We start from the raw sequence: 24,327 nt of genomic DNA on the forward strand, positions 1-24,327 counted from the left end.
AATGATAGCAGAAGACAGGAGGGGGAGGGATAGAGCCAAGAGCTGGACAGGTGATAGGCAAAAGGGGATACGAGAGGATCATGGGACAGGAGGTCCGGGAAGAAAGACGGGGGGGTGGGGGACCCAGAGGATGGGCAAGGGGTATATTCAGAGGGACAGAGGGAGAAAAAGGAGAGTGAGAGAAAGAATGTGTGTATAAAAATAAGTAACAGATGGGGTCCGAGGGGGAGGTGGGGCATTAGCGGAAGTTAGAGAAGTCGATATTCATGCCATCAGGTTGGAGGCTACCCAGACGGAATATAAGGTGTTGTTCCTCCAACCTGAGTGTGGCTTCATCTTTATAGTAGAGGAGGCCGTGGATAGACATGTCAGAATGGGAATGGGATGTGGAATTACAATGTGTGGCCACTGGGAGATCCTGCTTTCTCTGGCGGACAGAGCGTAGGTGTTCAGCAAAGCGGTCTCCCAGCCTGCATCGGGTCTCGCCAATATATAAAAGGCCACATCGGGAGCACCGGACGCAGTATATCACCCCAGCCGGCTCACAGGTGAAGTGTTGCCTCACCTGGAAGGACTGTTTGGGGCCCTGAATGGTGGTAAGGGAGGAAGTGTAAGGGCATGTGTAGCACTTGTTCCGCTTACATGGATAAGTGCCAGGAGGGAGATCAGTGGGGAGGGATGGGGGGGGGGGGGAAATGGACAAGTGAGTTGTGTAGGGAGCGATCCCTGCAGAATGCAGAGAGAGGGGGGGAGGGAAAGATGTGCTTAGTGGTGGGATCCTGTTGGAGGTGGCGGAAGTTACGGAGAATAATATGTTGGACCCGGAGGCTGGTGGGGTGGTAGGTGAGGACCAGGGGAACCCTATTCCTAGTGGGGTGGCAGGAGGATGGAGTGAGAGCAGATGTACGTAAAATGGGGGAGATGCGTTTAAGAGCAGAGTTGATAGTGGAGGAAGGGAAGCCCCTTTCTTTAAAAAGGGAAGACATCTCCCTCATCCTAGAATGAAAAGCCTCATCCTGAGAGCAGATACGGCGGAGACGGAGGAATTGCGAGAAGGGGATGGTGTTTTTGCAAGAGACAGGGTGAGAAGAGGAATAGTCCAGATAGCTGTGAGAGTCAGTAGGCTTATAGTAGAATAGGTTCCTACCTATGTTCGTGACACTTCTCACACTCTTAAACTTTTCGATGATTTTAAGTTCCCTGGCCCCCACCGCTTTATTTTTCACCATGGATGTCCAGTCTCTATATACTTCCATCCCCCATCAGGAAGGTCTCAAAGCTCTACGCTTCTTTTTGGATTCCAGACCTAATCAGTTCCCCTCTACCACCACTCTGCTCTGTCTAGCGGAATTAGTCCTTACTCTTAATAATTTCTCCTTTGGCTCCTCCTACTTCCTCCAAACTAAAGGTGTAGCTATGGGCACCCGTATGGGTCCTAGCTATGCCTGCCTTTTTGTTGGCTTTGTGGAACAATCTATGTTCCGTGCCTATTCTGGTATCTGTCCCCCACTTTTCCTTCGTTACATCGACGACTGCATTGGCACTGCTTCCTGCACGCATGCAGAACTCGTTGACTTCATTAACTTTGCCTCCAACTTTCACCCTGCCCTCAAGTTTACCTGGTCCATTTCTGACACCTCCCTCCCCTTTCTTGATCTTTCTGTCTCTGTCTCTGGAGACAGCTTATCCACTGATGTCTACTATAAACCTACTGACTCTCACAGCTATCTGGACTATTCCTCTTCTCACCCTGTCTCTTGCAAAAACGCCATCCCCTTCTCGCAATTCCTCCGTCTCCACCGCATCTGCTCTCAGAATGAGGCTTTTCATCCTAGGACGAGGGAGATGTCTTCCTTTTTTAAAGAAAGGAGCTTCCCTTCCTCCACTATCAACTCTGCTCCTAAATGCATCTCCCCCATTTCACGTACATCTGCTCTCACTCCATCCTCCCGCCACCCCACTAGGAATAGGGTTCCCCTGGTCCTCACCTACCACCCCACCAGCCTCCGGGTCCAACATATTATTCTCCGTAACTTCCGCCACCTCCAACAGGATCCCACCAGTAAGCACATCTTTCCCTCCCCCCCACCCTGCATTCTGCAGGGATCACTCCCTAGTCCATTCGTCCCCCCCATCCCTCCCCACTGATCTCCCTCCTGGCACTTATCCGTGTAAGCGGAACAAGTGCTACACATGCCCTTACACTTCCTCCCCTACCACCATTCAGGGCCCCAAACAGTCCTTCCAGGTGAGGCAACACTTCACCTGTGAGTCGGCTGGGGTGATATACTGCGTCCGGTGCTCCCGATGTGGCCTTTTATATATTGGCGAGACCCGACACAGACTGGGAGACCGCTTTGCTGAACACCTACGCTCTGTCCGCCAGAGAAAGCAGGATCTCCCAGTGGCCACACATTTAAATTCTACATCCCATTCTGATATGTCTATCCACGGCCTCCTCTACTGTAAAGATGAAGCCACACTCAGGTTGGAGGAACAACATCTTATATTCCGTCTGGGTAGCCTCCAACCTGATGGCATGAACATGGACTTCTCTAACTTCCGCTAATGCCCCACCTCCCCCTCGGACCCCATCTGTTACTTATTTTTATACACACATTCTTTCTCTCACTCTCCTTTTTCTCCCTCTGACCCTCTGAATATACCCCTTGCCCATCCTCTGGGTCCCCTCCACCCTGTCTTTCTTCCTGGGCCTCCTGTCCCATGATCCTCTCGTATCCCTTTTGCCTATCACCTGTCCAGCTCTTGGCTCCATCCCTCCCCCTCCTGTCTTCTCCTATCATTTTGGATCTCCCCCTCCCCCTCCAACTTTCAAATCCCTTACTCACTCTTCCTTCAGTTAGTCCTGACGAAGGGTCTCGGCCTGAAACGTCGACTGCACCTCTTCCTAGAAATGCTGCCTGGCCTGCTGCGTCCACCAGCAACTTTTATGTGTGTTACATTAATTTTCAGGATGTTTTATGGGCACATGCTGATATTTGTACATTAGAATATAATATTCCTCAGCATTTTTTTGATATTTTTCAGCTTTTATTGGTGGGATGAAGGAGTAGATAATGGGTCACGCAGTCTAATTGATTGCTACTCAATTCCAATTTTAGACTGAGGGAAAAATGTTCCACAGGTTAAAACTCTCTGGTCTGATATTCTGCAGTTCAGCATGTTTTGCATCTGTAGCTCACATCTAGACTAATTAGCTAACAGACATGTAGTTTTGCCAATCCCAGCTGAAAGTATTTCCAATTTTGAGAGACTTTGGGTTACGGACAGTTCTCAGAAATCTCTATCTTCCATGTTCTACAGCTGTCCACCACACTAAGTAGAACAGATCTCCTACTTAGAGAATGATGCACTAGCAATCACTGATCGGGCCTTAATTCCTGTCATTGTCTGTAAGGAGCTAATTTACTCTGCCTGTGACCTTGTGGGTTTCCTCCAGGTGCTCCAGTTTCCCCCACATTCCAAGGACAAATGCAGGTACAACAGGCGGTGAAAAAGGCGAATGGTATGCTGGCATTTATAGCAAGAGGATTCGAGTACAGGAGCAGGGAGGTACTACTGCAGTTGTACAAGGCCTTGGTGAGACCACACCTGGAGCATTGTGTGATGTTTTGGTCCCTTAATCTGAGGAAAGACATTCTTGCCATAGAAGGAGTACAAAGAAGGTTCACCAGATTGATTCCTGGGATGGCAGGACTTTCATATGATGAAAGACTGGATCGACTAGGGTTATACTCGTTGGAATTTAGAAGATTGAGGGGGGATCTTATTGAAACGTACAAAATCCTAAAGGGATTGGACAGGCTAGATGCAGGAAGATTGTTCCCGATGTTGGGGAAGTCCAGAATGAGCGGTCACAGTTTGAGGATAAAGGGGAAGCCTTTTAGGACCGAGATGAGGAAAAACTTCTTCACACAGAGAGTGGTGAATCTGTGGAATTCTCTGCCACAGGAAATAGTTGAGGCCAGCTCATTGGCTATATTTAAGAGGGAGTTAGATATGGCCCTTGTGGCTAAAGGGATCAGGGGGTATGGAGGGAAGGCTGGTACAGGGTTCTGAGTTGGATGATCAGCCATGATCATACTGAATGGCGGTGCAGGCTCGAGGGGCCGAATGGCCTACTCCTGCACCTATTTTCTATGTTTCTAAATGATTAGGGTTAGTGAGTTGTGGGCATGCTATGTTGGTGCTGAAATTGTGGCACACTTGTGGGCTGCCTCTAGCACAATCCTCAGACTGTACCAGTCATTGATACAAATTACACAGTTTACTGTATGTCTTGGTGTAATTGTGACCCCATAAACCTAATCTTTAATAAGCTTTAAAAAATCTTTATAAGTAGGAGGTATTTCTATGGTTTGGATTTGTGGTCCAGCACCAGCCAGGTTCAACCAATGTTCCCTCTATTTTTTTTTACAGCTGTATGGACCAACCATTGCTCTGAGCAGGGAATTTTTTACATGACCTGAAAACTGTGAGGCACTTTAATGAAACATTATACAGGTCCACAATCCCTTACCCGAAATCCTTGGGGCAAGTTGCATTTCGGAATTCAGAATTTTTCGGATTTCAGACCCCCCCCGCCCCCCCGCCCCCCCCCCCCCACCGCCCAATACCAAAAAACATGTATGCTCAAGTCCCTTATTTAACCTGGCTCAGTGCAGTGGACTTTAGGACCCAGCGGCGCACCAAACCTACGCACATCCTCCCGTATACTTTAAATCATCTCTAGTTTACTTATAATACCTAATACAATGTAAGTGCTATGTAAATAATTGTTATACTGTATTGTTTAGGGAATAATAACAAGAAGAAATTTTATTTCCAACAAAAACATTTAATAAAACATAAAAATACACAGCTTCAAACGAACCGAATCAAACACATGGTAAATGACTTATTGGAATAAATGTAGAGCGTCACTGTCACTATCATTGTAAAACTTCAGTAACTTGTCTTCCTGTTTATTTAAATCATATACAGTGGTAGTCCCGACACTATCTTCTTCAGTCAGACACCGCACAGATACACCACGATCAGGCTTCTGCAATAACTCCACTCTCTGCGTTATTGATAGAGAAGATTCCTTCTCTTTTTCTCATTGTTACCCGTAGGGGTATCTGCAGCTCTTTTTGATATTTTCACAGTGAAATTAAACACAAAGTCAACAGTGAACACAAAATATCAGCGAACAGCAAATGCACGTGTAACTAGTATGAGCGCTGAGCCACAACTGACGTCTGGCGGCCTTTGCTAGTGCTACCATGTCACACCTGATTGACATCAGCTGTTGGCGAAAAAAAACTTCAGTTTTTGAAGCTTTTTGGATTTCAGAATTTCGGATAAAGGAATGTGCACCCGTATAAAAGAAAATTCCTGCTACGTGATAACAAAAGTGATATATGTGCAAGCATTTCAGTTACTGTGTGGTTGTGCTCCTGCTTAGAGTTCCAATCTGTTGATTTGTACAACTTAAATCAAGAAAATAAACTTCATTCAACATTTGGCTCATTGGGAATTTTATTGATTAATCAACCTGGTCTCTTAAAATACTGTCCTATTTTATCAAAACTGTATACTTTTCCAGCGATCCAAATCAGCAGAGGACCGAAAAAAGCTGCAGGGAGTTGTGAATTTGGTCAGCACCAGCTTGGGTACTAGCCTACAAAGTACCCAGGAGTTCTTCAAGGAGCAGTGTCTCAGAAAGGCAGCATCCATTATTAGCACCCAGGGCATGCTCTTTTCTCATTGCTACCATCAGGTAGGAGGTACAGAAGCCTGAAGGCACAGACTCAGCGATTCAGGAACAGCTTCCTCCCCTCTGCCATCCGATTCCTAAATGGACATTGAACCCGTGAACACTACCTCACTTTTTTAGTGTATATTATTTCTGTTTTTTGCACAATTTTAATCTGCTCTATACATACAGTAATTGATATACTTATTTATTTTTATTATTATTTTATTTTTTTCTTCTTTTTCTACATTATGTATTGCATTGAACTGCTGCTGCTAAGTTAACAAATTTCATGACACATGATGGTGATAACAAACCTGATTCTGATTCTGATTCTAGGAAGAACTGTTACTTTTTTTCTGCTCACTTCTCTGAAGTTCACAGGCACATAAAACCATGTTAATCATTCCTCCTCCATTAACTTGGATATAGAAAATTACAGTCATATGATCAAATAATTGCAAGCTACATAGAGGAACATAATTACTCATGCACTTACCCTATTCGTTTCTTTGGACAAGGAGTCATCTGTTAGAAAGCAAAAGGAATTAATAGCCATCAAAAGAAATTTTATTTAAGAAAAATAATGAAAATAATGCCAGAATTTATTTCTGAAGAAATTTTCTCTAAGGCACTACCAATGTTTCCTTAATCATCCTTCTTTCAAAGTAGCTATACGAATCTATTCTATGCAGTTGTTGTAGACAGCTACCTTGCCCCAAACCAAGGTTACATATCTTCTTCCAAAATATAAAGGAAAGCTATGGTAATGTTTGTATTAATACAATAATGTGCAAAAGTCATAGGCACTCTAGATTCTTTACATAAATTTTGTTTTAGATGTTTATTTTTTGTCTTCTGCATTAGTGTGTCAGTATAAAGGAACAAATTTTAGATTTGTAAACATTCATTTTTTGAAAAAAAATTAGAGAAATTTTTGTATTTTGTTAAAGAAAGTAACATACTAAGCAGAAGACCATTTCACAAATAAAAAGTTAATTACTTTGAGGGTATATAGTTCAGTGCATGATTAAATAAAGATAACAATTAGGTGATAATGACATAATAAGTTGAATGAACTAAACCAGTGGTCCCCAACCACCGGGCCGCAGAGCATGCGCTACTGGGCCGTGAGGAAATGGTATGATTTGGCGATATTAGTCAGCTGCACCTTTCCTCATTCCTTGTCGTGCCCACTGTTGAGCCATTACACATTCGAGGTCATTACCCGCACGTCATCCATGTCAGGGCGGGAAGGAGATCAACTCCTTGAGCTTGCAAATGACGGCGGGCTGAAAAGTATGTTTGACATAACATCTCTGCCGGCATTCTGGATCAAAGTCAAGGCTGAATATCCTGAGATAGCCACGAAAGCGCTGAAAACGTTGCTTCCATTTCCAACATATCTCTGCAATGAATGCAACAAAAACCAAACTGCGGAATAGACTGGACATAAGGAACCCCATTCGGGTATCGCTGTCTCCCATCACCCCTCGATAGGACCGTCTTGTTGCAAGGAAAACAAGTATTCAACCCAGGGCTCCCACTGATTCAGCGATATTGGTGTGTTGCAATGATTTTATATGTTCATACGGGGAAAATATGTGTTGTGTGCTTAATATCCAAACGTTACTTAAAAGGTTATGATGCTATTGACTTATATAACCATATAACAATTACAGCACGGAAACAGGCCATCTCTGCCCTTCTAGTCCGTGCCGAACGCTACTCTCACCTCGTCCCACCGACCTGCACTCAGCCCATAACCCTCCATTCCTTTCCTGTCCATATACCTATCCAATTTTTTGTTAAATAATATCAAACCTGCCTCTACCACTTCTACTGGACTTACTTCAAGCTCCCCTGTCCTTCCTTGATAATTGACTTATCACTACGTTCATGCGAGGAACATATGCGCTGTATGTTTAATATTAAATTCGTTAGATAAACCCTTTTAGAAACGAAATTGAGTGTATTAGCCATTTATCACCTATAATCCGGTTGTGATTAACAACCCCCCTCCCCCTGGAACAGAATCGCCAAAAACGATTTGTAGAAAAAATGAGCACGTACACGCATGTGCACTGGTGCCCGTGCAAGGCTTCATGGTCATTGTAGTCTCTTTGTAAACAATGTATTTGGCTCTACTCGTCTGTTGGCAACACTACCCCCCCCCCCCCCCGGGGTCGGGCAGTCCGCAAGAATATTGTCAATACGAAACCGGTCCTCAGTGCAAAAAAGGTTGGGGACCCCTGAACTAAACTGATTAATTGAAACAGGAATGGTTGTAAAAGGAATCAAACTGGGTGAAGGAGAACCAAACTAAACGGTGAGGGTGTGGCAGATGTGACAGTTTCACCTTCAATTCATCAACTCTAACATCATGGCAAAAGTGAGCATAGCAACAAGACACAAGGTGATCATACAACATCAGCAAGGTCTCTCCCAAGCAGAAATTTCACAGCAGACAGTAGCTTCAAGATGTGCTGCCCAAGCTCTTCTGAAGAAGCACAAAGAAATAGGCAAGGTTGAGGACAAGAAACACAGTGGTTGGCCATGGAAACTGAGTGCAGCAGACAAGAGATACATCAAACTGATGTCCTTTCTGAATCGGATGAACTCCAGCACTGCAATCAGCTCTGAATTCACAGAAACTACTGGAACCCCTCTACTGTCTAAAGTCATCTTGTTAGAAACGGTCTTCATGGAGGAGTTGCTGCCAAAAAAACTATTTTTCCGAAGTGGAAACAAAATCAAGAGACTTAGCCACACACAGAAACACAAGGACTGGGGTGCTGAACAATGGTAGAAAGTGCTCTGGACTGACGAGTCAAAATGTGAAATTTTTGACTCAAACAGGAGGCAATTTGTCTGTAGAAGAGCTGGAGAGCATTACATGGTTGAGTATTTCCAGCCAACAGTGAGGCATGGCAGAGGTTTCCTGCAAGTTTGGGGCTTCATTTCTGCAAATGAAGTTGGCGATCTGGTCAGAATTAATGGGATCCCTAATGATGAGAAGTAGAAGCAGATTCTCATCCATCATGCAATACCATCAGGGAGGTGTCTGATCGGTCCCAACTTCATTCTGCAGCAGGACTATGACCCCCAAACACACGGCCAAGGTCATAAAGAACTATTCTTAGTACAAAGAAGAACAAGGAGTTCTGCAACTGTTGGTATGGCATCCACAGAGACTGATCTCAACATCATTGAGGATCTCTGGGATTACCTGGAGAGACAGAAGCAAGGAAGACAGTCGAAGTCTGCAGAAGAACTGTGGCAAGTTCTCAAGGGGCTTGAACAATCTACAAGCCAATTTTCTTACAAAGCTGTATGGCAGAGTACCTTAGAGAATTGACACAATTTTAACATAGAACATAGAACATAGAATAGTACAGCACAGTACAGGCCCTTCGGCCCACAATGTTGTGCCGACCCTCAAACCCTGCCTCCCATATAAGCCCCCAGCTTAAATTCCTCCATATACCAGTCTAGTTGTCTCTTAAACTTCACTAGTGTATCTGCCTCCACCACTGACTCAGGCAGTGTATTCCACGCACCAACCACTGAGTAAAAAACCTTCCTCTAATATCCCCCTTGCCTTAAAGCCATGTCCTCTTGTATTGAGCAGTGGTGCCCTGGGGAAGAGGCGCTGGCTATCCACTCTATCTTTTCCTTTTATTATCTTGTACACCTCCATCATGTCTCCTCTCATCCTCCTTCTCTCCAAAGAGTAATGCGCTAGCTCCCTTAATCTCTGATCATAATGCATACTTTCTAAACCAGGCAGCATCCTGGTAAATCTCCTCTGTACCCTTTCCAATGCTTCCACATCCTTCCTATAGTGAGGTGACCAGAACTGGACACAGTACTCTAAGTGTGGCCTAACCAGAGTTTTATAGAGCTGCATCATTACATCGCGACTCTTAAACTCTATCCCTCCACTTATGAAAGCTAACACCCCATAAGCTTTCTTAACTACCCCATCCACCTGTGAGGGAACTTTCAGGGATCTGTGGACATGTACCCCGAGATCCCTCTGCTCCTCCACACTATCAAGTATCCTGCCATTTATTTTGTACTCTGCCTTGGAGTTTGTCCTTCCAAAGTGTACCACCTCACGCTTCTCCGGGTTGAACTCCACCTGCCACTTCTTAGCCCACTTCTGCATCCTATCAATGTCTCTCTGCAATCTTCGACAATCCTCTACACTATCCACAACACCACCAACCTTTGTGTCGTCTGCAAACTTGCCAACCCACCCTTCTACCCCCACATTAAAAGCAAAGGATGATCACACCAAATATTGATTTGATTTTTTTTTTACTGTTTACTGCTCTCTATAGTAAATATTTTGATATTTAGAAACTTTTCATTTCATTAGTTTTGAAAGCATCTTCACTGTACAGAATTTTTTTTACATGTGCCCAAGACTTTTGCACAGCACCAACTCGATTTGACACAGAGCCATCACAGGACATTTACAGATAAAAATTATTATACTTAAGAATAAGTTGAGAAAATTCTGTACAATAATAACTCCTAAAATATGTTATTCCATTGTTTAGGAGCTCCGAAGTTTTAGCATCTGGTTTACCAGGTTCTATTAACTATGTTTAAATCACAAGGGTCACAGTTTCTAAACTTGCTTTAAACTTTGCAGGCCAACTCTCTTTAAACTTACCATATTTTAGGGAACACAGAAAAGTAAATATAAAGGTATTGTGGTATCAAATAGTTTAGAAAATCTGTCAGTCCGTTATTATGAAAATCTCAAAGGTGTTGAATTAATAAATATTGACTATAATAGATACAAGAGTGTTACATGCTTTTTTATAAAATGAAAGAGAACAGAGGACATTTATTTATTTTATTTTATTTTGAGATACAGCACGGAACAGCCCTTCCCAGCCCTTCGAGCCACGCCACCAGCAACCTACTAATTTAACCCTAGTCTAATCATGGGGCAAAATACAATTACCAATTAACCTACTAACCAGCAGGTCTTTGGACTGAGAGAGGAAACAGCAGCCCCCAGGAAGGAATGTGCAAACTTGGTTACGGAGGACGCTGCAATTGAACTCCGAACTCCAGTGTCCCAAGATGTAATAGCATTGCACTAACTGTTATGCTACCATGGCGACATGGCTTGAATGGGAATGGTAGTGGTTAACAGCAATAGTAAAGGTATTAACATTTTCTACTCCTAAAATAGTGTTCATTTGGTAAGAGGAAGAATTGATCTTTTTAATAGTTATGGAAGACTACACTGGTGAGGAAAGTGATTTTTCTATCATTACTGAGCTTATATATATATATACACTGACAAATGTGAAAGGAAATTATGACTTTATGCTTTGAACTTTGCTTTGGTAGAAACCTGGAAAAGTAGAATTACCACTCCTCACAATAATAGAAAGCATGGTATCTCTGTACAAAAATATATTCCTGGAGAAGACACTTCAGCAAAATTACTGACATATTACTATAAGCATACAGTGTATTACGGGCCCTTTGGCCCAATATGCTTTGCTGACTTCTTAACCTACTCCAAGATCAATCTAATCCTTCCCTCTCGCAGAGATCTCCATTTTCTTTCATCTAAGTGCCTAACTAAGGTTCTCTTAAATGTCTCTAGTGTATTTCTGCCATTAACACTACCCTTGACAGTGCATCAGTGCTTCCATGCACCCACCATTCCTTGCAGAGCACCTACCTCTGACAACCTCCTTTTATTTTCCTTCAATTACCTTAAAATTATGGCCTCTCATATTTGCCATTTCTACCCTGGAAAAAAAGACAGCAGCTATCCAGCTTGTCTATACCTGTTGTCATCTTAGACACTTCCATCAAGTCACCTCTCATCCTCCTTTGCTCCAAAGAGAAAAGCCCTAGCTTGCACAACCTTTCCTCATAAGACATGATCTCGAGTCAAGGCAGCATCGGGGCAAATCTCCTCTCCACCCTTCTAAAGCTTCCCTATTCTTCCTATAATGAGATGATGAAAACGGAACATAATATTCTAAGTGTGGTCTAACAAGGCTTTTAATATGAGTAACATGCATTGATTGAACAGATGTTCTAAACTACATTATAAAAACACAATGTGTGAACTTCAACATGTGAAAAATCCAACTGAAAAGAGGGGAAAATCTGTGCAACTTATCAAGCATGTTGTACCTGTGTGCATTTTCTGTCTGTTTAAAACCTGCTATTTTATTATAATCATATTAAGTGATTAAGTATGCCCACCATGAATGTTTGATCCACCTACTACAATTTATAACAATGCTTCATCTGACATCTCTACGGGTTCATTACATGTCAAAATGTCAGATACTAAATGCATTCGAGCTGATGTTCTGCATGTTTTGATCACCACAGGAAAAAAATTGTGCTATGTAAATGAGTTACTTAATCACCTTGGGACAGGTGCTTAGTATGAATTGATTTCTCCCACTAGTTGAGTCAAATACATCAGAGACAGCATCAGAAATCAGGAAAATATCAACTTTTGATTGACATGATTACCTGAGTTAGTTGGAGAGCTATATGCTGATTTAGGTATAGTACATACAAAGATCAGTAAAATCAATTTCACCATATTTATTCTATTTATAATGTATAATTTGTTTATGCAATTTTGTTGTTTCTACTTTCATAAAATTTGAATAAACATGAAATTCTATACACTAAGTAGTGGTTTGAAAAATAAATGTCTAATTCTTCTAAGCTTAATTTTATTAGATGAATGCACTGGGATATAACATCTTTTCCACAATGCTTAATCTTGCACTATTAAATTTTCTCTCATAAATTCGAGAGGCTAGATTTCAATCAGCTAAGTTTTAGAAAAAAGTCCAAAGTTGACAACATTAGGTGTGTCAAGCAAGAATCAGTGACAACTACTTAAATTTTCCAACAAAATTTATGCCAGCTATATAAAAGACAGTGAAAGAGAACTAAATGCATATCCTTTGGTTGCGTACCCAACCAAGGCTTTTATATGGACAATGGACAAGCAGAAAAGGATATTAGAAGGAAAGAGAGAGAGCAGGCAGAAAAAAATGCAGGGACAAACAAGAAGAAAGCTGATCAAGTACTTCAGTTTTATTAGAAATCTATTTAAAATAATCCAAAAGCAATGAAATTGAACATAATTCAGTACTAATAAATGAACAAATTTATCTAACTTCTTACATGTGCAGATATTTCATAGAATTTGATAACCTCACATATAGTAAACACTATATTTCAGGAAAAAAAGCATTAAAATTTTTAAAAATCTAGTTTCCTCATTCCAGTAATTTGGAATGTCTTATTTGAGTATGTATTTCAGTAATCCATTACATATTAACTCCAATAACACACAACAGGGATCACTAACTATAGACAAAAAATCTACTCGGACTTCAAATTACTTGTGCATAAATCAATAAAGATGAGAGTTTCGAGCTAAATTGACTCCAAGTCATCGTATCCAAGGGCCACATCTATCCAATGACATGTGGACTGCATTTGTAAATCAAAACATCTCAGTAATGAAACCAGAGAAATAACAAGCTTTTCTAGTAAATCATAACCAAGAATTACAGCAGAATTTTACAAAACTGAGCAAAGATTGCCATCTTCGGCCAAGTTAAGGAAAATCTTGATTTGTCAATTAAAGCCTACAAGAAAGCAGATTGAGTGGCTGAGTTCATGTTCTTCAGCTAGCAAAGGAAATAACAATAGCACTAGCTAGTCATAACTCAGAAACAGGCCCTTCCGCCCACCTAGTTTGTGTTGAACCATTAACCTGCACCCAGACTATAGCTCTGCATAACCTGTCATCTATGTATCTATCCAAGTTTCTCCTAAATGTTGAAATCAACCCCACATCTACCACTTGCACTCGCAGCTCATTCCACATTATCATCACCCTCTGAGTGAAGAGGTTCCCCCTCATGTTCCCTGAAAGTTTTTAATGCACGACCTCTAGTTCTAGTCTCACCCAACCTTAGTGGAAAAACCCTACGTGCATTTACCCTATCTATACCCCTCATAATTTTGTATATACCTCTATCAAATCTCCCATCAATCTTCTACGTTCCAGGGAATAAAGTCCTAACCTATTCAGCTTTTCCCTATAAGTCAGGTCCTCAGATCCAGCAACATCCTTGCAAATTTTCTCTGCACTCTTTTAATCTTATTTACATCTTTCCTGTAGGTAGGTAACCAAAATTACACGCAGTACTCCAAATTAGGCCTCACCAATGTCTCAAACACGAGGAATTCTGCAGATGCTGGAAATTCAAGCAACACACATCAAAGTTGCTGGTGAACGCAGCGGCTAGGCAGCATCACTAGGAAGAGGTACAGTCTATTAGAAGACGTTTCGGGCCGAGACCCTTCATCAGGACTAACTGAAGAAAGAGATTTGAAATTATTAAAAGACGTTTTTTACCTCTTCCTAGAAATGCTGCCTGGCCTGCTGCGTTCACCAGCAACTTTGATGTGTGTCACCAATGTCTTATACAATTTCAATATAACATCCCAAATCTTGAACGCAATACATTAATCTATGAAGGCCAATGTGCCAAAAGCTTTCTTTACAACCCAATCTACCTGTGATACCACTTTCAAGAAATTATGGATTTGTTTTCCTCATTGCCCTACTGCTCACCCTGAGAGACCTACCTTAGCCAGTCCTCCCAAAGTGCAACATCTCACACTTGCCTGCATTAAATTCCTATGTTATCTTTAATAAGTCCATGCCTATCCAAATACTCATATCTGGGTCCCTCAGAATACCTTCCAATAACCTACCCACTACAAGATGTCAGGCTCACCGGCTATAACTTCCTTTCTCAGAGCCCTTCTTAAACAACAGAATATTAGCCATCCTCCAAATCTCTGACACATCACCTGCGGCTAAGGGTGTTTTAAATATCTCTGCTAGGGCCCTTGCAACTTCTGCACCAGCTTCCCACAGGGTTCAAGGGAACACCTTGTCAGGCCCTGGGGATTTATCCACCCTAGTTTGCTTCAAGACAGCAAACACCTCTTCCTCTGCAATCTGAATAGGATACATGACAGTGCTGCTGCACTGTCTCACATCTATAGACTCTGTGTCCCTCTCTCAAGTAAATACAGATGCAAATAATCCATTTAAGAACTCCCCCATTCTTTTTGGCTCCGTGCATAGTTTGCCACTCTGATCTTGCAAAGGACCAATTTTGTCTCCTCTATCCTTTTGTACTTAATATACAGTATCTGTAGAACCCTTTAGGATTCTCCTTCACTTTCTCTCCTAGAGCAACCTTACGCTTTCTGTTAGCCCTCCTGATTTGCTTAAGTATCCTCTTGTATTTCTTATGCTCCTCAAGTATCTCATATAAAATTAGAAAATAAAAGCAAAGATGTAATGTTGAGACTTTAAAGCACTGGTGGAGCCATACCTGGAATATTGTGAGCAGTTTAGGGTCCCTCAGCTTAGAAAGGATTTGCTGAAAACGGAGAGGGTTCAAAGGAGGTTCATGAAAATGATTCCATGATTGAATGGCTTGTCATATGAACAGTGGTTTGATGGCTCTGGGCCTGTATTCACTGGAATTCAGAAGAATGAAGGGTGACCTCATTGAAACCTATTAAATGGTGGAAGGCCTTGATAGAGAGGATGTGGTGAGGATGTTTCCTATGGTGTTAGAGTCAGTCTCAGAATAGAGGGGCGTCCTTTTAAAACAGAGATGAGAAGGAATTTGTTTAGGCAGAGAGTGGTGAATCTGTGGAATTCATTGCCATAGGCAACTGTGGAGGCCAAGTCTTTATGTATATTTAAGGCAGAGGTTGATAGATTCTTGATTGGTCAAGCCATGAAGGGATATGGGGGAAGGCAGGAGATTGGGGCTGAGAGGGAAAAAAATGGATCAGCCACGATGAAATGGTGAAGCTGACCTGCTGGGCCAAATAGCTTAATTCTGCTCCTACAAACGTTGTATATTTGAAGGTCTTATTTGTTCCCACCTGAATATAACTACAATGTACATTTTTCATAAGTAGGGCCTCAATATCACTCAAAAAGCAAGGTTCCTAAAGTTGTTATCTTTGCCTTTTATTCTGACAGGAACATACAAACTCTGTACTCTCAAAATTTCACTTTTGAAGGTCTCCCACTTACCAAGCACACCTTTGCCAGAAAACAACCCGTCCCAATCCACACTTGCAAGATACTATCTGATACCATCAAAATTGGCCTTTCTCTAATTTATGATCTCATCCTGAGGACAAAACCTAATCCTGTTTAATTACATTGAAATTAATGGCATTACAATCACTAGATGCAGTGTTCCCCTGCACAAGCATTTGTCACCTACTTATCCTTAATCCCCAACAGGAGATCAAGTTTCACACACTCTCTCATTGAGACTTCAATGTACTGATTAAGGAAACTTTCCAGAACACATTTGACAAACCTTTTCCCATTTAGCCCTTTTATAGTATGGAACCCCAATCCATCCATTATCACAACTCTATGCTTCGTGCACCAGTCAGCAATCTCTCTGCAAATCTGTTCCTCTAAATCCCACAGATAGCTTGGTTGTCTATAATAGTCATAGTCATACTTTACTGATCCTGGGGGAAACTGGTTTTCGTTACAGTTGCACCATAAATAATAAATAGTAATAGAAATAGTAATTGTAATATTACTATTCATAAATAGTAAATAGTAATAGTCATAGAAATAATAAATAGTAATAGAAAATAGTAATAGTTAAATAGTAATATGTAAATTATGCCAGTAAATTATGAAATAAATCCAGGACCAGCCTATTGGCTCAGGGTGTCTGACCCTCCAAGGGAGGAGTTGTAAAGTTTGATGGCCACAGGCAGGAATGACTTCCTATGACGCTCTGTGTTGCATCTCGGAGGAATGAGTCTCTGGCTGAATGTACTTCTGTGCCCACCCAGTACATTATGTAGCGGATGGGAGACATTGACCAAGATGGCATGCAACTTAGACAGCATCCTCTTTTCAGACACCATAGTACCATTAATATAGTACCATTAATGTGGTCATACATTTCTTTCCCCGTTCTACCAGTAAAACCTCACTAGACAAGCTCTCCAGTCTGAGTCTGTCCTGGCTGAGCAGTGCAACAATATTTTCCTTGATTAGTGTGCCGCCCTTTGCCTTTTCATCCCTCCTGCTCTATCATGTCTAAAACATTGGAACCCTGCAACACTAAGCTGGCAGTCCTGCCCCTCCTGCAACCAAATCTCACTGATGGCTACAATGGAATAATTCCACGTGCAAATCCATGTCCTAAACTCATCCGCCTTTTCTGCAACACTCCTTGCATTGAAATACACACAATTCAGAACATTAGTCCCACCATGCTCTATTTTCAGATTCCTGAATTTGTATGTAGGCTTAACGACATCTTCCTCCACAACCATTCCACTATGTGTTCCGACTCTCTGGTTTCCATCACTTGCAGCTCTAGTTTAAACCCCTGTGCAGCACTAGCAAACCTTCCCGCTTCCTTCCCCCTTCCTTCCCCCTTCCAGTTCAGATCCCACCTTCTCTGCAAGACGGCCCAATGATCGAATAATTGGTTGTCAATGACAATCAAAATGCTAGATGTGAACATACTGTCCAACAACTATATATCCGATTTGGCAGTAACAAATGTTACAGTATTATCTGGTTTTCTACAACCAGTGGTGTTCTGCGAGGTTGAGTGCTAGTACCTCAACTGCTCATGTTAAATGACTTAAACAAATGGGTTTATTCACGAGTTTAAAGACAACACAAAAATTGGAGTTGCAGACTGTTTGTCAAATGATAAAAAGGAAATATACCAGTTACAGATATAGGTGCAGAAATTACAGATGGAGCTTAATGCAGACAAATTGGAAGAGTTGCACTTTAGGAGATTCAATGTAAGCAGTAAGTACACAGTTAATGGCAGGACCCACAATAGCATTGATGTATAGACGGACTTGGATCCAAATTCATAAGCTTCGCAGAAGTGGCACTCGTGGACAGAGTGGTAAAGTAATCATGGTATGCCTGTTTTTAAATCGGTTGGAGTATTGAATGCAAGAGTCAGGAATCTATGTGGTACTATGTAAAGTTTTGGTTAGGCTGAATGCAGCTCTCGCACTGCATTACAGGAAGGACATCGGGCTTTAGAGACAGTGGACACAGTGCAGAGGGAGTTTACCAGGATGCCACTCATTGTTGGGTATTACAATAAAGGGAGGCTGGAAAAACTTGGATTGCTTCCTCGAGCGTCAGAGGCTATGTATGGCAAGACCTGATCGATGTTTATAAAATCATGAGAGAAATAGATAGGGTAGAAAGTCAAGTTAGAAATATAAAATAATGTAAGGTATAGCTTTAAGCTGAGTGGGGAGAAATCTAAAGGAGACGTGCACGACAAGTCTTCTTGCTTCACAGGGAGTGGCAGGTATCTGGAATACACTACCATGGATTTGGAAGCAGATAAGATGCTGGGGTTTAAGAATCTTCTAGACAAGTACGTGAATATGCAGAAAATGAACAGATATAGATTATGTGCAGGAAGAAGGGATTAATTTAATTGGGCACATTTTAGCAGACATCATGGGCTAAAAGACCTGTTCCTGTGCTGTACATCTTCATGCAATTTTCTTCTGGTTGTAGCTGTTGGATTCTGAAGTTTTAATTCAAGTGCTGGAACCATGTATCAGTTTTCTATCTGCATTGTCTTCTGTGCTGCAAGTTCATTATGGAAGTTAGTCATGTGGGTTGGGGCAACTGTAACAGCGTAGGGTTTAGTTACATATTTGTGCTTTGTTTTCTGCAGTTTAATTTAGTACTGGGAACCAACAGATGTTATATCTTTTGTTGAGTGTTAATTTATGCTTAGTTATGCTTAACATTGCTTAATTACATCACTTAAAAATCGTAAGTTTTGCTAGTTGCTATAAAGGATTAAATACATTTCAACTTTTTGAATATTATTATTGGATTGATCAGAGAGCACGTCATAAAAGGATAACAATCTGTGGGTGTTGTCGGCAGCGGCATAGGTTTGTCAAAAGTTTGCTGCTAGGGCAAGGTTCTTTTGGAAGCCAGAAAAGAGGCACAAAACTTGTTGCTTTATGATAGGTTTATTAAGCATTAACAGAACAGAGAGTTGAAAACAGACAGTGATACAGGTCTACTAAACAAAGGGAGAAACAAAAGCTAAGATCTAACGTAGGGCTGACCTCATGGTGCAGCTCTTTTACACCCATAGACAAGAAAAATTCCACTCAAATTTATAGGTAAATTAACCAATGAGATAGTTCTTATTTAAATAATGCAGTATTAAGATTAACTTCTAGAATCATAACACTCTCGCCATTCCGGGACACACTGAACAACTGCATATACCTAATATGAAAATAGGAAGCATACTAGGCAGTTATTGTATATAAGTAATTATACAAGATACAAGCAGACAATTGTTAAACTGCAAAGAAAATATCAATTAAGTAGTTTAATCTAAGAATTAAATAGTTGGATCTAATGCAGCCAAGCTGATGGATGCTTGCCTCCTTAGAGTGAAGGTTGTTCTTGGCTGCAGATTCTAAGCCCAGATGACCTTGTTTGTACTGAGTCACCTTGTTGTAAGTACCGGCAGTGTCAAGTTAGTTGCTATTGGGCCACCACAAAATGCTGTCATCCTGAGGGCAGAGTCCATACTCCATGGATTTACTAATTCCTTGACCTGGGCACCAACAGGGCTACAGGTCAGTTGGGAGGACCAACTATGTACATGCCATCAGCCTTGAAGCTCTGTTTGCTTGGCAATGAGGTGGGACCTGTTAGCAGTGGTGTCAGTGTCCACTGCAGCGTTCAAAACGTTTGGTGATCTCCACTTTAATGGAAGCTACCTTCTTTACTGGAAGATACTGAATCACTGAATCATTCCTTGGTTTATGTGTGTTAACAACTGAAGCCACCTTTCCCATGCTGCAAAAAAAAAGCAGCTCCCATCTACATGCAAGAATGGTGTAGCATTGAATTTAGACACCTTCATGGTCTTTGACTTCTCCCACTGGCACAAAATCTCAGGCATTTCCACATCCATTTTCATCAATGTTCTTCGTAATCAAAGGCTTCATCCAACAGACAGTCCGGGAACTCACTTTTTGGGAAGTTAGCACACAAGGTACTCTCACTTCCAGTCTGATCCTGTCGACTTGTGAATGGTGACTCATTGCATCAGATCCTTTAGACTGGATTAGTAGGTTTGGTCCTGGTTTATGGTAGTGGCTTTGTTTTCTTTAGAATCCTGCAGTTTATCAGGCAGGACCTGGCCTGGTGACTGACCTTGAGCATACTGTATATTGACACAAATAAAGTCAAAGGGCCCCATTAGAATCATCAGGACATGACCAGAAGGAGAAGGATTCACTGGCAAGAACTAGCTGTTGCAGTAAGGTGCACAATTACCAGCACCCTCTACTAACTAACCGATTTTTCACACCGTCTTATGCAAGGGGTCTTCCAATTAGCTGATGCAACTAGCAATTGAAAACAAACATTAAGCAACAGAGTGAAGAACATGAGTGTAAATGTTTAGCTTCCATAGTCAAATGGGCATGTAATGTGTGAAGCACAAATATCATAATTTACATATTGCTAGGCAGGATTTGTTGCTGTTTCCAGTAACCTTGATCATACTTGAAGTACAGAACATCACTCCAGGCATCAAATTTTCTGGTCACTTCTTTATACTTGCAATCTTGGGGTGCTTCCTGCACATCTAACATGTAGAATTACTTTGCCACTGTCCATCTCCTTCGTACTGCCATTTTTCTGAGTAATAATCTGCAAGCAGCATAATGACATCAGCTATGGTTAGATTGAATGGTTACCTCCTATGAAGAGGCATTTAAGAAATACGACCTCACCATCAACCAGTGCTTCTTAGTTCCACATATTTTTGTATGTTAAAAAGGCACAAATCGGGTTTCAAGATGGCGGTGCAGTGAAAAGTCTTCTTTGCTGAGCTCAGCACCGCAACACTGATGATAATTTTGCATATAAACCTATCCGTTTCAACTTTTTAAAAAAATGCTCAAGTGTGGATTTAATGAAATGAACATTGATGAGTATTTTTTTTGAGCCGCTTCAACACCGTGCCATCAAAAGGTACTAAAAAGGCGGCCAAGATGGGCTGCACAGAGCGCTCGCTCGGAGCTGAGGAGCTAGCTATTGCTAGCTATGCTAACACGTTGGACCCTGCTTTTCCTCAAGTAATTCAGGAAGTTATGGAGAACGTATCCAAAATGATGGAAGAGAAGCTGGCTCCAATCTCTCTAACACTCCAAAACCACACATTGGAGCTTAAAAATCTTGATACAAGAATGACCAAAGCCGAGAGCCGAGTTTCCACGGTAGAGACTGTAACTGATCAGGCCCAAAGCCGCATCTGGGCGCTAGAAAAGCAAAGTCTGTCAAAGCCTGTCTGACTATATTGATGATCTTGAGAATAGAGGCAGGAGAAAGAATACACGAATTATCAGTCGACCTGAAGGTACAGAAGGCAGCCAACTGGCAAAGTTTTTTGAGGGCTGGCTGCCTAATTTCCTTCATTTGGAAACCAAGGCTGGACACATTAAGTTGGAAAGAGCTCATCGTACGCCGGCGCCAACGCCCTTGACCCGTCCTCCTGCGGTTCCATAATTTCGGTGATAAGCAAAGAGTGATGGAGGCTTCAAGATGCCGCGGGACTGATGCCCAGGCTTTAACATATGAGGGATCCAGGCTTATGCTTTTTTTCAAGATTTTTCGGCAGCCATTATTCGGAAGCGCAAGGAATTCGACTTGGTAAAGAAACGGCTGAGAGAATCCAGAATCTAGTACTTTATGCTGTACCCAGCGGTGCTGAAAATCACCTACAACGGGATCACCAAGATATTTGATTCTCCTGGCAAAGCTAAAACTTTTGTGGACACGTTGGGCTAAAGAATGTATATATCGTACAGCCCTGGTTATGGACGATAACATGCTCGATGGTCGCTTTATTTTACCTTTTCATTACTCGACAGCAAGGTATCTTATAGGAAGGGTAACATGTTTGTTTTGATTAATAGTTTATTAGTTTAAATTAGCAGAGCTGCTCCAGCCTGAAGGAGTTTAAACATGATGGTAACAAATCAGTGGATTGATAAATTATGCCGTGTTTTCATTTTTGACTAAGTTAAATGCCATATTGGCAGTGGGGCAGAATATGGGGTGCTACAAGATTCAGATATCCCCTTTAAGTGTGGGGTAAGTCCTCTTGTTCAGCGCTGTTGGTGCTTTTTTCTTGTGGGTTTTTAAATTTACTTATTGCTACTCAGCTGATCTTAAATCAGGTTTCTTCTCCTCCAGAGTCACATGATTGTTATAATAGGTTATGACCAGTAATATATTAAAATTGTGCACTTGAAACATTAAGGGGAGTCATTCACCAATCAAGGGAAAGAAAATCCTACTAAACCTGAAAAAGGCAAGGGTGGATATAGCCTTATTGTAGGAGACACATTTAAATGATAAAGAACATCTAAGACTGCAACAGAGTGGATTTGATCAAGTCTATTTTTCGTCTTTTAATACCAGGATAGGGGGGTGGCCATTTCACTGAGGAAGAACTTACCTTTTAAGTTATTAGACTGCATTAAGGATAAATATGGAAGATTTGTGATTAAGGCTTTAATATATGGAGGAATATGATATTCTTAATGTTTACTGCCCTTCAGCTCATCCTCTCAAATTACTAATAGATGCTTTTTTCAAACTTACAAGCTTTTCAGTACAAAACATTATTGCAGGTGGGGACCCATTGATGGACAGAGTGCCTAGTGGTCCCCCATTGCTTTCCTCACAGACCAAACAAATTATGGGCTTATGTGGAGAACTAGGACTTGCGGATGTCTGGAGGTTGTTACATCCCTCAGACAAAGACTTCACATTTTTTTCTAAGCCACACAAGTGTCACACGAGAATAGACTTTTTTCTAACCCCACCCCCAAAACGCTCTTGGATTTAGCTGTATCCTGCACAATTGGAAATATCACTATTCCTGACCATGCAGCAGTATATTTAAATATTTAGCCCAAAGATAATTCAGCATGATCTAGACATTGGCGGCTGAATCCTTTTATTCTAAAAGATAATAAATTTATAGACTACTTTACTTCCAAATTCAAAACTTTCCTATCTATTAATTCCAAATCAGCTAGCAGTCCATCGATGCTCTGGGGAACCGCTAAGGCCTATGCAAGGGGATTAATTCTCTCCTACTCTGCTAGTAAGAAGCGACAAGCTGCAGAACAGCAGCACTTAGTGGAAGCCAGGCTTGCGGCAGCTGAAAAGTATTATATTAATAAGCCTTCTGCAGCCAAGTTACAGAATATCACAGTACTACGCTGTACACTAAACTCTTTACTGACACAAGCAGCCAAAAGAAAATTGACATTTGTTAAACAACGGTTGTTTGAACATGGTGAGAAACCAGGTAAGTATTTGGCTTATTTAGCTAGAAAGAAAAATGCCTCTCAGACTATTGTTTCAATTGAGGATGGGACAGGAGCCCTCACTAGTAATTCTAAAATGATTAATAACACCAGCACGAGGAATTCTGCAGATGCTGGAAATTCAAGCAACACACATCAAAGTTGCTGATGAATGCAGCAGGCCAGGCAGCATCTCTAGGAAGAGGTACAGTCAACGTTTCCGGCCCAGACCCTTCGTCAGGACTAACTGAAGGAAGAGCTAGTTAAGAGATTTGAAAGTGGGAGGGGGAGGGGGAGATCCAAAATGATAGGAGAAGACAGGAGGGGGAAGGATGGAGCCAAGAGCTAGACAGTTGATTGGCAAAAGGGATGTGAGAGGATCATGGGACAGGAAGCCCAGGGAGAAGGAAAGGGGGGGGGGGGGAAATCCAGAGGATGGGCAAGGGGTATAGTCAGAGGGACAGAGGGAGAAGAAGGAGAGAGAGAGAGAAAGAATGTGTCTATATAAATAATGGATGGGGTACGAGGGGGAGGTGGGGCATTAGCAGAAGTTAGAGAAGTCAATGTTCATGCCATCAGGTTGGAGGCTACCCAGACGGATTATAAGGTGTTGTAATATAAGACTGCATTGGCGCTGCTTCCTGCACGCATGCTGAGCTCGTTGACTTCATTAACTTTGCATCCAACTTTCACCCTGCCCTCAAGTTTACCTGGTCCATTTCTGACACCTCCCTCCCCTTTCTAGATCTTTCTGTCTCTATCTCTGGAGACAGCTTTCCTACTGATGTCTACTATAAGTCTACTGACTCTCACAGCTATCTGGACTATTCCTCTTCTCACCCTGTCTCTTGCAAAAATGCCATCCCCTTCTCGCAATTCCTCTGTCTCCGCTGCATCTGCTCTCAGGATGAGGCTTTTCATTCCAGAATGAGGGAGATGTCCTCCTTTTTTAAAGAAAGGGGCTTCCCTTCCTCTACCATCAACTCTGCTCTCAAACACATCTCCCCCATTTCACGCACATCTGCTCTCACTCCATCCTCCCGTCACCC

The 24,327-nt window shown here is 41.8% G+C and overlaps 1 protein-coding gene across 11 annotated transcripts in view; it reads right to left on the reverse strand.

The window, feature by feature from the left end:
• pde10a (phosphodiesterase 10A) overlaps window positions 1–24,327 on the reverse strand; it is a 464,697-nt gene that overhangs the window by 152,257 nt on the left and 288,113 nt on the right. For all 11 annotated transcript variants that reach the window (XM_072265304.1, XM_072265305.1, XM_072265308.1 and 8 more), the window contains one exon: window positions 6,258–6,286. In XM_072265304.1, coding sequence (XP_072121405.1) covers window positions 6,258–6,286 — 29 coding nt within the window. The remainder of the gene's footprint in view (window positions 1–6,257; window positions 6,287–24,327) is intronic.

Source organism: Mobula birostris, chromosome 8 (genome assembly GCF_030028105.1).
Source record: "Mobula birostris isolate sMobBir1 chromosome 8, sMobBir1.hap1, whole genome shotgun sequence".
Classification (NCBI taxonomy): Eukaryota; Metazoa; Chordata; class Chondrichthyes; order Myliobatiformes; family Myliobatidae; genus Mobula; species Mobula birostris.